Raw genomic sequence first — 13567 nt, 5'->3', positions numbered from 1 at the left:
TCTCTGTTCTCCTAGGGGAGCCTTCTCCGTTGTGCGCAGGTGTGTGAAGGTGCTGGCCGGCCAGGAGTATGCTGCTAAGATTATCAACACCAAGAAGCTGTCAGCCAGAGGTAGGTGCCTGAGCCAGCTGGGGTGTACCGTCCCTCCCGCCCTCCTTCGTCCTTGCCGCTCTCCGTCCTCCCTCCCTCCTGAGTCTGTCCCCCTTGCTGATACTGAGGGCAGGGTTAGAGCCTCTTTTTCCTGAAGGTATGATAATCATAGAGCCCTTCTTCTTTTGGTGAATCCAGGCTGGAGGCCACAGTCTCTCCTAGGCTGGCCCAGCTCTCTGTTCCCCACCAAATAAGGGTCACAGTGCCTGATGGGACTTCTTTCCCCCGCCTGCCATGACCCTTCATCTCCTACCTCCAGACCCCTGCTCCTGCTGCTGCCTCTGCTGCAGTGTCCTGACCCAGCTGCAGACCTGGCTGGCCTTCTCTCAACCTTCAGGTCTCAGATCGATGGCACATCCTGGAACAACTTCCTTGATCCTCTCTACCTGTGGGGGGTCCTCCATTTTCTCCTTTTCACACTGCTTATTTTCTTCCCCTGACCTAGGCTTACCCTGTTTGCTAGGTTGGCTCCTTGTTTAATAGCTGCCTCTCATGACTGTAAGCTCCAAGAGGGTGATTGGGTCTCAACTGAGGCTCTCTGCTCAGCACCCGGGACAGCGCCTGCTCTAGGGCTCTGAGAGTGGTCTGCAGAACTCCAGGGGTGCTCTGCTTCAACCACACCAGCCCACGCTCTGGCCCCTAAGCGGGTGGCCTACGATGAGACCTTGGTTTGGGGAAAGATTCCCAGCTGGATCTAATTTATAGAACGTCTTGAGAACCACAGTTCGAAGATCTTAAAGTGATCTGGACCAGCAACATGAGCATCCCCGGGAAATTGTTAGGAAGTATTGGGCCCCATTCTAGACCCAAAAGTCCCAAATCTGCATTTTAATGAGTTGCCCAGGTGAGTGATGTGGAAGCTGGGAAGGCTTCCCAAGAAGCTTCTTGCCACTGGCGTGTGTTTTAGGGCAGTGATGGCAGGGACCACAGTGTGTTGGAGATGGTTATCTTCAAAGCTGTCCTTATCCATCTCAGATTAAACAGTGCATAGCTACTTTTGAGCCCATCTGCTGTGGGGAGAACTCTGTTGGGTGAAGAGGGGGCAGCTGTGGGCTGCGCGGTCCACGGGGCACCACGTGAGGGGCAGGCAGTGTCCAGGTGTTGTCCGCAGCTGCGCCTGGGCCAGGGCAGCAGGTCCTGCGCGCGCTGACACAGGAAGCTCACGCTGCTCCCCGCAGCTGCCCAGCAGGTCCTGTGTTGGATTCCTTGTTGCTGCCTTTCATCTCTCCAGCCCAGCGTTGCTGTTAGTTACCGACCTCTGCAGAGTGGGAGGCTTGGGCCACTTCACCACAATGTTGGGGGCAATTCACACACACACACACACACACACACACACACACACACACACACACGGAAAGACAAGTAGGTGCCTGGGAGAGTGGGGAAAGCTGTGGGGGAAGGTGCCTATGCATCCCTGCGTAGTACCCCCCCCCCCAGGTGTTTCTTTATCTTTGACCTCCTGGAAGGAGGGTGGCCCAGGCCTAGGTGAGTGCGGGGGATGGGGGCGGGGAGTTTATCAGGGAACATTCTGGAAGAAGTCTGCCAACTGCCAGACTCATCTCCCCAGCGGGAGAGGAGGAGCCGAGCTTCTTTTAGCAGGATTCTTTGTTTGCCACTCTCAGTGCCTCCAGGGGGTTTAGTGCTGAATATTTGGCAACACACTCTAAGCCTCTCCTGCTGGCACTCCTTGGAGGACTTCTGGCAGCTCCCAGCAGGGGCTGTGCCCACCTGGGGTGGCTGTCCACCCCTCCCAGGGACTGTGGCTTCGCCCTATCCTCCCTGGGCTCTTCCAGTAAGAGGTTCTCAGACCCAGGAGACATTTTTTTGTATGCATTTTAGAATTAGTCTTGGGGTAGGTGTGTGCATTTGGGGGCACAAACCAGAACAACAACAAAAACATGCTCATAGTATAGTTCAAAAAACTATAAACAAATAAAATGATAAGTAAAAATTTTCCCCAGACCTGGAAAAAAAAAAAGTAAAAATTTAAGGCAGGCCCAATGGAATACTCTTATAAACTTAGTACTTGAGACAGGAGGATTATAGGTTCAAGACCAGCCTTAGCAACTTACTGAGACCCTATTTCAGAATTTAAAAAAAAATAAAGAGGGCTGGGGGTATAGTTCAGAGATAGAATGTTCCTGGGTTCAATCCTCAGTATAAGAAATAAAAAAAAAAAGAAAGAAAAAGAAAATTTTGCTTCTCATACCTTGTTAAATCCCTCCTCCCCAGCTCTGGAAGTTTTTTTGTTTGGTTTTAGTACTGGAGATTGAACCCAGGACGTTCTACCTACAAACTATACCTCCAGACCTATTTTATTTTTATTTTGAAACAGGGTCTTGATGGGTAGCTGAGGGTCTCACTATGCTGCTGAGGCTGGTCTTCAACTCAGCAATCCATCTATCTCAGCTTCTCAATTACTGGGATTATAGGCATGTGCCACCATGCCTGGCTCTGGGATTTTAAAAAATGCAGCTAAGTTTCACCCTGAGGTTGTATTCAGTGAAGGATACAGTGAGATGCAGGCTCCCGTGCCTGGTAGACATCAGTCACAGTTGCTAGGTAGGTTGCTGCCTCCCCTACCTGGAGCTCTTCACGCCCAGACACCTTTCCTCCCTGCAGCCAGCATGGTAAGAGTTAACACTGTTGGGGCTCTGGGCTTATGGGTATAGCTGATGCAGCCCAAAGCCAGGGAGACTGGGAGACTGGCTGGGACTATGACCTCGGGCTCTGCACTCCACTCTAGCATGGAGGGGTCACTTCCTAGGCTCTCTGCTGACCATCTCAAGCCCTGGGAAGCATGGCAGGAGCTCACTCCCCTGCTCCTGAGCTTCCAGGGGCTCCCCACGAGGGAGCCATCTTTGACATCCTCCCCAGTCCTCGCCTGGCACTTTGTCCTTGGGATTATTTCTCCAGCCTCCCAGGATCAATAGGCCTCTGGATACCCTGTGACGGAGGAGACACGCCCCGTGCACAGACTTGGGTCCTCTTTTCTTGGCTCACGTGGCTCCTGCCAGAATCCCGCGCCCATCTGTCTGCTGGGGCCTGTCCCTCCTGGCAGCAGAGACCTGTGTGACTATACTTCCCCAGGTCCTGCTGGGACTGGAGAGTCCCTGGACCCCACTCGAGAGCGCCCACCGACTTAACCTCAGCCCCCTGGAGATGAACCGGCCGCTCAGGGAGGAAAGGAGGTTCCCAAGATGGACAACAGGACCAGATACCCGGGAGGAAGCTGGAGGCTCCTAGCTTCCCTGAGCTCTCTCACCTTGTGAAGCTCTGCCGAGCTGGACAGATGGATTGATCAGCTAATTGATTATTAGGATTAGAGACAATATCGAGTAGTAATTATGAACGTGGATTGAAATCCAGCCCCTGCACCGGGGCCTTGGATGAGCTGCTCAGCAGCAGATCTTAGGCCTGGGAATATAGCATGACTAACATGAAACATCTTATTCTCACTAAGCCCAGTTTCTCAGGAATGACACTGAAAAGAACATTAAATACACAAGCAGGCTGGGCAGTTTTAGTAGTGGAGAGTGTTTTAAAGGCTATAAAGGACAGGGTAGTGAGGCTGTGATGGGACTACAAGGGACTCTTGGCAAAGCAGCCAAGGAAGCTCTCCAAGGAGGTGGGTTTGTGCTAGAACCAGCGCCATGAAGAGCAGACAGCCACAGTCCTGGGGGAAGAGCGTTCCAAGGAGAGGGCAAGCATGTGCAAAGGTCCTGAGGTGGGAAAGGAGTTCTGAGTGCCTGCGGCCACAGAGGAGGCCAGTGTGGCTGGAGCTTCCTGGCCGAGATGAGGCAGGACCCAGCCAGGTATTTAGGAGTCTGGTTTGTGTTATAAGGACATTGGAAACTGTTGGATTTGACATCAAGGAGTGACAGTATCTAATTTATATTTTAAAAAGAGTTATAGCTGGGCATGGTGGCACATGCTTGTCACACCAATACTTGGGAGGCTGAGATAGAAGGATCCTGGTTTGTGGCCAGCCTTAGCTACTTAGTGAGGCCCTCTGCAACTTAGTGGTCCTGTTTCTAAATTATGAAAAAGGAAATCCTATAGAGGGGCAAACAAGACAACCTAAATGAGGGGATGGGAGGAGGGGAAGAAGGAAATTCTCTAAAACACACAATGTACTTAAACATATCGAAGTCAACCACTAAGCCAAGCAAGGGAAGGAGGGATGGGGAGGGAATGTGGTGGGAATTGGGTAGGGGTTAAATTGGTGATGTGTACATGTATGTCCACACAAGTCTTTTACCCCAATAAGATGTATGACTATAATGCACCAACAAAAAATAAAATAAAAAACAGGGCTGGGGGTGTAGCTCAGAGGTAGAATGCCCCTGGGTTCAGTCCTCAGGACCAACAAAATAAAAAAAGCTACTTGGCTGACATGAACAATTGGCTGGGGTGGGATCCTCAGAGCTCTGGGTTCTAAAATAGCTTGAATACCGCTGAGGCAAGATATTTTGATAAAGGGATTATTTTATCTTTGGGCCTCAGTTTCCCCATCTACATAACGGAGCAAGATCTGAGAGAGCAAGAAAAACACAGCTCCTATATGTCTTGAAGTTATCTGTCCATTAGACAATGAAAATATTGCAAACAGGTTTATAAAATTATAATGTATATGTTTACATTTAACAATAATCGCCTTTAACAGTGGAAGTTACAATGCAGGGCTATTGCACCATGCACAAGATACAAGATGATGATAAGATTTGAAAACAAAAACAAACAAAAAATGATGCCCAGCATTTCTGGCAGGGAGGGATGTCAGGGAACTTGTCAAAAAAAATTTTTTTTTTTTTCTGGTACTGGGGTTCCTGGAAGCCCTTCTACCTCTGGTCTACACTCCCAGACCTATTTTTACAATTTTTCATTTGGAAACAGGGTCTCCTAAGCCAGCGCGCGCGGCCGGCTTCGAAATTGCGCAATCCTCCTGTCTCTGCCTCCCAAGCGCGGGGATTACAAGCGTGCGCCACCATGCCTGGTTTAACTTGTCAAAATTTAAAGCTACCCCAAGCATGGTGGCACATACCTGTAATCCCAGAATTTGGGAGGCTGAGAATCACAGGTTCGAAGATAGCCTCAGCAAGTAGTGAGACTCATCAACCTAGTGAGACCCTGTTTCAAAATAAAAATAAAATGGAACTGGGAGTGTAGCTTGGATGGAGAAATCCCCTTAGTTCAATTCCCAGTAAAATACACACACACACACACACACACACACACACACACACACACACACACACAAGCTGTGTGACCAACATTTTTTTCTCTCAGTCCTGTCAGTAGGACTGTGCTCCTGGGTAATCTCACATGGGGAAAACATCATAGTCCTGGGTTTGGTGCCACCCTCTGACTGTGGCCTGGGCCAGAAGCCCCTCTTCCCTCTGATAGGCCCAACTTTGAGCTGCCTGATGTCTGCTTCTGCTGGAGGTGAGGTGGGGCATGGGTGGAACAGGGAGGAAGCCCAGCCTTCCTCAGCCAGCTCTGGAGGGGTGTTCTTCCTTTGCCCAGGAACCAGCACCCCTACCTGGGAGACATGGAAGGGGCTGAGAGGAGGAAGAGTTGGGGGTACCCCCAGCCCGCATGAAGGCTTCTGTTGGGGAGCCGACCTATGGAAACAGAATTGGACTTAATTGTTTTGCTGGTGGCAAAGCCACAGTTCCGCGTTGATCTTGTTCTCTGAGCTGCGCAGGGCAGCCAGTGATGCTGTAGTGGAGGGGCAGGGGAAAGGGGCCGGCTGCCCAGGGCAAGGGCTGGGATTTTCCCCATCCTTATCCTCCTGAGTGACTGCCCGCTCTGGAGGAGCCATTCAGTAACCTGGGATCCAGTCCTGGTCAGCCCCTGAGAGTCTGCATCCCTTCTGTGGGTCCAGGCTTCTCACCAGGAGATGGGGACAGGTGGAGGCAGCAGCTTCAGTTGGCCAGAGAGGACAGACTAGCACAGGGTATAAAGCCCAATTCTGGGGGCTGACTACTTGGATACAAAGCTTGTCTCCCTGCCCACCGCTCGCCGAGGGTGTGACTTTGGGTTAAGTACTTACCTCTGTATACCTCTGTTTCCTCCTCTGCAAAGCCAGAAAAATGATAGCACCGCCTTCCAAGGATTGCTGCGAGGGCCTGAAAGGCATATAAAACACAGAACCTGGTATACATCAAGTACAGGTGGGGGCATCCCTAATACGAAAATTCAAAATCCAAAACTTTCTTGGGAGCAGATAAGACACCACACGCAGAAAATTCCACATTGTGAAACTTTGTTTCATGCACAAAACTATTAAATTATTGTATAAAATTATCTTCAGATTATATATGAAACATAAATTTTGTGGTTAGATTGAGTCCTATTTCCAAGATATCTTATTATCTACATGCAAATATTTATATATATATATATATATTTATTTATTTTGGTGGTACTGGGGTTCCTGGAAACCCTTCTGCCTTGGGTTACACTCCCAGACCTGTTTTTTATACTTTTTTATTTGGAAACAGGGTCTTGTAAGCCAGCGCGGCTGGCTTCGAAACTGCGCGATCCTCCTGTCTCCGCCTCCCAAGCGCGGGGATTACAAGTGTGCGCCACCATGCCCGGCTACATGCAAATATGTAAAAAATCCTAAAAAACCCTGAAATCTGAAATATTTCTTATCCCAAGTATTTCGGATAGAGGAAATCTACATTTGCTAATAGTTTCTCTTTAACCATTTTGTTTTAAAAATTCATTTTAATTGACTACTCAATTGTGAGAAAAGCAGTGGAAAGGGAATTGGGAGATGCATTTGCAGGCCAGCCCTGCCATGGCACAGACCTTGGCTTCCTCAGGCTGCAGCTTCGTTGTCCTTTGCGACAGCATTGTCCACAGTCCAAGGCGTGGAGACACTGAGGGCGGGGCCTGGGTACTTTCCCAGCAGCCCAAGGGTCAGAGGTCACAGCCAGCAAATGAGCGACGCCCCTCTCCCAGGTAGGTAGAAAGACTCAGGCCTTGGACAGAGAGGTCCTGGAGTGCAAGGTGCGGGCTCTGAACCAGCCAGAGGCTGCCACCTACCTGCAGGGCCTTGGGGGCTCTCTGTCTCTGGCCCCAGACTCCTGAAAGTGACCTGGCTCTGGGAATTCGGACAGCTTTTTTTGGAGGGAATAGCCACTCCCTTAGAAAGTGTCACTCATTCGATTATTTGTTCTTTCATTCAGCTATTTCTTGAGTACCTACTATATGCCAGCCTTTGGGGTAGATGCAGGGGCAAGATACTTACTGTCCCCAAGGATGTAGGCATTCCTGAGACAGAGGAGCATGCTGCTGGGGCCCTGAGAGCACGAAAGGCCCTGCCAGGCTGCTGGGAGCCTGCGGCATCTCTGGATGTGTAGTAATGGGAGGCTGGAGATGCTCTGGGAGCAAGTGGTTCTCCCAGAGGAAGGGCACCTGTGTGAGGTGGAGGAGGCAGCCCCTGCAGCTGGGCCACAGGACGTAGGGTAGGAGGGGCAGCAGGGGCCAGCTCCTCATCCCAGGCTGCGTGGTACTTGGGCTTGTTATGCAGGAGGGACTTGGAGAAGCACCTCACTCAAAAGCCTTGGAAACTGAGGCCTGGAGCAGGGGAGGGCTCACCCAGACTGGCAGATGGAGGCAGGAAGAGGCTGCGGGGAGGCTGGGGCGGAGCCCGAGGTCGCCCCTCTCCTGGGACTGACTGCAATGTTTGTGTTTCAGACCATCAGAAGCTGGAGCGAGAGGCCCGCATCTGCCGCCTGCTAAAGCACCCCAACATCGGTGAGCCGGGGTTCTCAGGAGAGGTGGCGGGAGAGTGGGAGAGGGCATCTCTGATGGCCTCCACAGGCTTGGAGACCTGCTTGTTTGGGGGAAGATGTAGAAAGGGCTCCTCCGTCCACCCGTGCTGTGGCAGCGCCTTTGGGAAAGCTGTTTAGGGAAAGGTCCCAGAGCTGAGAGAAAGGTGAAGATAGATAGACCAGGGAGGGAAAGCTCGGCCTTGACCAGAGTGGCCGCCTCCCCAGACCACTGTCCACTGCCCACCTCTCAGAAGCTTGTGCCAGCTGGATTCACCTCAGGGTAGATTGAGGTCCCAGGGCAGCCTAAGGAGCCAGGGAGCAGCACCCCAAGGGATAGGCCCCAAATACACATCACTGCTGACCCTCCCCTGCTCCGTGCAGGGCCTGGTCCTGCCGGCCAGGCTTCCCCGTTATGTGGGGAGGGATGCGGCTCTCATGTCTGATTCTGTCAGGCTCCTGTGTGACCTCAGGCAGGAGCGCTACCCTCTCTGAGCCACTTTCCCCATCTTCGTGAGGAGAGGGAGGGCTGGGTAAACCAGTGCTTGTCCTTCTTAACAGCCTGGGTATTTTCTGGAAAGGTAACTTCTGACTCACAGGTCTGGGATTGGGCCTGAGGTTTTGCAGTTCCCATGGCTTCCGGGGAAGAGCATGGGTGGAGTCTCCAGTGCTTCTGAGGATGGCTCCACCTGCCAGAGCAGCACGCCTTTACTCTGGGGAGGGAAGCGTCTCTCGGTGCCCAGGCCCCCAAGGGTTAACTTTCCTGCAGGGAGAAGCCTTGTCTGCTATTTATACCCAGAAGCCTCCCTTCCCCTGCACAGCCGCAGCTGAGCCCAGGGCCAGCCAAGGAGAGGAGCAGCCCGGTCCTGCCACAGGGAGGGGCCCTGGTTTGGGCTCTGTCCCCACGCGGGCACTGCTGCCCATTTGGGCCTCCACCCCCAGCTGAGTGATGGAGGGTGTTGAGGGGCCTCTGATTGTAGATCTTGCAATCTCCGTGGAGCCTGTGAGCTGGGAGGGGGTAGAAGGGGGGTGGCGGGCGGTACCTGTGGCCCATGTGTTGCTGCGCTAGGGCAGCTGTCTCAGGTCAGGGCTGCTTCCTCTGTTTGCCCCTCCTCTCCCTCTTCCCAGTCACCATGGGGAGTTATGGGCTCTGGGGCTCACTGTCTGCCGCTCAAATCCTGGGTTTGCTGCTTAATTGCAGTATGACCCTGGACATATGGTTTAACTGCTCTGAAGCTCAGTTTTACCTGGAGAAGGGAAATTACACCTACCTCGTAGGGTATTATGATTAAATAGAGACAGCCCCAGGTGACTGCTTTATTACCCTCCTCCCCCCACTTTGCACCTTCCTACAGGATGACTTTATCTGAAGACACCCTCACTGGAGACTCCATAAGATTATCAATAGCTGGGTGTGGTGGCACATGCCTGTAATCCCAGTACTTCAGAGGCTAAGGCAGGAAGATCTCAGGTTTGCCATCAGCCTGTAATCTCAGGACTTGGGAGGCTGAGACAGGAGGATCTTAGGTTCAAAGCCAGTAAGTTACAGAGCCTCTCTGCCCACAACTTAGCGAGACCCTGTTTCCAAATAAAAAATAAAATAGGGATGGGGTGTAACTTGGAGGTAGAATGTCCCTGGGTTCACTTCCTGGCATTTCCGCCCCCCCCCAAAAAAAAGAGGATTATCATTGCTCTGAGCCACTGACATTGCAGGTCTTCAGTGGGAACACGGTCTTACATAATGGTTAAGAGACTGGGCTTTGCGGTCAGACACAAGGGCTCAGTCTAAGCTCTGCTACATTCTAGGTGTTTGTCTTTTGTCTTGCGTAGACTGTGAACCTCTGAAGCTCTGTATCCTCCTCTGTAAAGTGGGGGCAACCATGGTACCCCCTGTCTAGGACAGGTGGAAGGGTTAAATGAGATAGTGCAAGTTAAGCCCTAGGCCCAAAGCCTAGCACATGGTAAACCTCAGAAATGGTAGTTATCACCAATCATGGTGGAGCACATTTGTAATCCCAGCATTTGGGAGGCTGAGACAGGAGGATCCAGGTTTGAGGACAGCGTCAGCAACTTAGTGAGACCTTCTGCAACTTAGTGCGACCCTGTTTCAAATAAAAATAAAATAGCCGGGCGTGGTGGCGCACACTTGTAATCCCCGTGCTTGGGAGGCAAAGACAGGAGGATCGCACATGTTCGAAGCCAGCCTCGCTGGCTTAAGAGACCCTGTTTCCAAATAAAATATAAAATAGGTCTGGGAGTGTAGCCCAGAGGTAGAAAGCCCCTGGGTTCCATCCCTAGTACCACCAAAATAATAAATAAATAAAATAATTAATTAATTAATTTTAAAAATAGAGTTTAGGGTGTAGTTCAGAGGTAGAATGCCCCTGGTTCCATCCCTAGCACCAAAAAAAAAAAAAAGAAAAAAAAAAAAGAAAAGAAAGGAAAAGAAAGAAAGATGAAATGGTTGTTATTAGCCCAGTGTGGTGTTGTACACCTGTAGTTCTACTACTTGGTAGGCTGAGACAGGAGGATCACAGGTTCAAGGACAATCTCAGCAATTTAGGGAGGTCCTGTTTCAAAATAAAAAATAAAAAGTACTGGGAATATAGGTTAGAGGTAAAATGCTCCTGAGTTCAGCCTCCAGTACTAAAGGGAAAAAAAGAAAAAGGAAAAAGGAATTGTCTCCACCATTGTCCTTATCACAGAAGCAAGGCCTCTGCTAGGCACTGAGGATGTGCTGGGAAGTGAGACTGGGCTGGGCCTGGGGAGGGCGTGGCCGGCACACAGGGACCTGGAACCCCAGACAGGCTTGAGCTGTGCCAGGGTAGGCAGGGCCCTCAGAGGACCGCCCACTGGTCCTCCAAGCAGCTGCTTCAGGTAGGTTGTGATTGGCCCAATGAAGTGCAGAGAGGCAGGGATGTGGACACCAAAGCAGAGAGGTGAGTCCGCACCTCAACATATGAGACTGCTTCTTACTCAGGCTGCTTGGTGGATCTAGGCACAGCGACTGGCTGCTGTCTATGTGTGGCCACCACCCAGCCTCCCGGGAAACCAGGGCAGGGAGGTCCCCAGCTCAGCAGAGGTTGGTCTACTTGGGCATCCATGCCCAAGTGCTTATCTGCCAGATCCTGCAGAATGGAGGACAGTCCCTTGTTCATCTGTGCTGGGCAGATCCCAGAAGGCCACCCTAGGGTGCAGAGAGCTTGGATGGTGGGGAGGGAAAGTGTGGCTGGCTAGATAGAGGTAAAGATGACAGTATCTTCATTGACTGAGCTCCTGGCACCAGCCACTGTGCTAAATCACATCTGTTTCCCAGGGCAGGCCAGTTTTATTAGCACTACTCTTGACATTAGGTCTCAAGCTGTATGATGACACACTCTTATAATTCTAATACTTGGGAAACAGTCAGGAGGATCACAGGTTTATGGCCAGCCTCAGCAACTTAGTGAGGCCCTCCACAACTAAGTAAGACCATGCTTAAAAAAAAAAATAGGGCTGGAGGTATAGCTCAGAGGTAGAATTTCCTGGGTTCAATTGACAACACACATACACACACACACACACACACACACACGTACACATGCACAGAAGCACAGAAATGGGGTCTCAGAGAAGTTATTTGCCCAAAGTTACACAGCTCATAAGAGGTGGGTCTGGGAGGCGAACTCGGGAAGTCTGACTGTGGAACACATGTCCTGTCCTTCCATTTGGCTTCCCAAGTAGATATCATGAGTTTGTGTTGGGGACACAGGCAAAGGAACAACTTTCAACTCCCAAGACAAAAATTATAATCGTCAGAAATATCACAATGTCAGAAATTCATGACTCCAGCTACATAAATGAAAACTAGGTTACAGATTTGTTTGTTCCATGACAATTATTAAAAAGTCTAGTAAGCGTGTAGCTCAGTGGGCACACACAGTGAGTCCACCAGGAGGCAGGACGGCTGCTGCAGCCAGCACCCTTGTGTCCTGCCTTCGCTCGGGGCTCTGCTGAGACGTTCCTCAGGGCAGCCTTCAGGCTGAGTGCGAACACAGCACCACAAGGAGTTCTGTCTCCAGGGCCCTGAGCCGTGATTCCACTCCCTCTTAGGGGCTGAGGCTGACTCCTGTTCCATTGGGCAGTTCATGTACTGCCTAAGTAGGGTCTGAAATCCATCCTGTGCACCACCTATCTGGCGACTCACAGGCAACCTTTTATAACAGCGCACAGACCCTCCCCTGAGCCCTGGGGATCTTCTCTACGGGGGCTGAGGCCCTGAGCAGAGGGTGGGTCTAGGACCCCTATCTTCTTGAGGCTTCTTGCAAAGGTCATCACTGACCCAGTTCTAAAACCCCTTTCTGAAATGGTTCTATCTGCAATATGGCTTCTCTGAGCTTCTCACACTGAGGAAAAGGAAGTTAAGACCATCTCCTGCCAGAGTGGATAGGAAGGGTCTGCTCCTTGAGAGTCATTCGGAGGAAAAGAGTCTTTTCCACAAGTCACAAGTCTACCTTTCTGCTCTAATTACCATGTCTATTGGAAAGAAATGGGAAGACAACGAAGTAGCTCCTATCATTTGAAGGTCCCTTCTGGAGCTAAACTGGATGCTAGGTGCCTCCGTCTGATCTGTGATAGCTGGACCTTCTCAGTCACACGTGTGTGTATCATGTCAGGTCAGGCTCCTAGAAGCACAGGAGTTCGGGTACTGCAAGCAGCCAGCACCTCCAGCAGCTGGGGACGGAGGCACTGATTCTTCACGGGGGAATCTCAGTAGGGCACTGATGCAGGATTGCTGGATTCTATAAACAAAGGATATAGTGAAAAACACAACTGCATTTAGAAAATTAGTATTGACTTTAAAATGCACTCAAGGCGGGCGTGGTGGAACATATTTGTAATCCCAGTGCTTGGGAGGCTGAGACAGGAGGATCACAGGTTCGCAGCCAGCCTCAGCTACTCAGTGAGGCCCTCCATAACTTAGTGAGACCTTGTTTCAAAATAGAGAATACAAAAAAGAAAAAATTGGGCTGGTAGTATAGCTTGGAGGTAGAATGCCCCTGGGCTCAATCTCCAGCATCACACACATACACAAAAATGCACTCAAATTTAAGACAGATCAGTAGACAGAGGAGTGGATAAAAATGTAGTACGGTGAGTATAAAAAATACTAATGATAAAATCTGAGTGGTGAGAATGTGGATGTTCACTCAACTGTATGTGTAACTTTTTAAAAATAATAAAAATGTTGACAAATTAAAGCAGAAATATACTCTATGAATCTTAAGATTTTGCTTTGAAATATATTTAAAACATCTTTCAGTTTTATTTATCAATATGTAGTATCATTTAAGAATACATTATATTTTCATTTAAATCTGTGTCCCCATCATTTTCTATCTCTGGCACCCAGCTCCTGTCCCCTAGAGGCACCTATTTGGGGCTGACACCCATTCCTTAACTCATTTTCCAAATTTTTTTCCAAATACCAGAGCTTCAGAAATTTGGGGGACCTGATACTGAATTTGAAATAATGCACAAGGGGGAAATTCAATGGCACACGGGCGTGGTGGTGCACGATAGTAATCCTAGTACTTGGGAGGCTGAGACAAGAGGAGCGCAGATTTCAGCCTCAGCTACTTAGTGAGGCCCTCT

General features: G+C 50.3%; 1 protein-coding gene across 1 annotated transcript in view; it reads left to right on the top strand.

Moving 5' to 3' along the window:
• Positions 1–13567, top strand: part of CAMK2A (calcium/calmodulin dependent protein kinase II alpha) — a gene marked incomplete at both ends in the record, with an annotated part of 64156 nt that overhangs the window by 17414 nt on the left and 33175 nt on the right. Inside the window, 2 exons of the mRNA XM_080698492.1 lie at positions 16–110; positions 7860–7919. Of these exons, the coding sequence (XP_080554618.1) occupies positions 16–110; positions 7860–7919 (155 nt within the window). The remainder of the gene's footprint in view (positions 1–15; positions 111–7859; positions 7920–13567) is intronic.

Source organism: Muscardinus avellanarius, assembly GCF_963383645.1.
Source record: "Muscardinus avellanarius genome assembly, chromosome: 7".
Taxonomy (NCBI): domain Eukaryota; kingdom Metazoa; phylum Chordata; class Mammalia; order Rodentia; family Gliridae; genus Muscardinus; species Muscardinus avellanarius.
The sequence above is the reverse complement of the archived record's forward strand: the minus strand, read 5'-3'. Positions and strand labels throughout refer to the sequence as shown.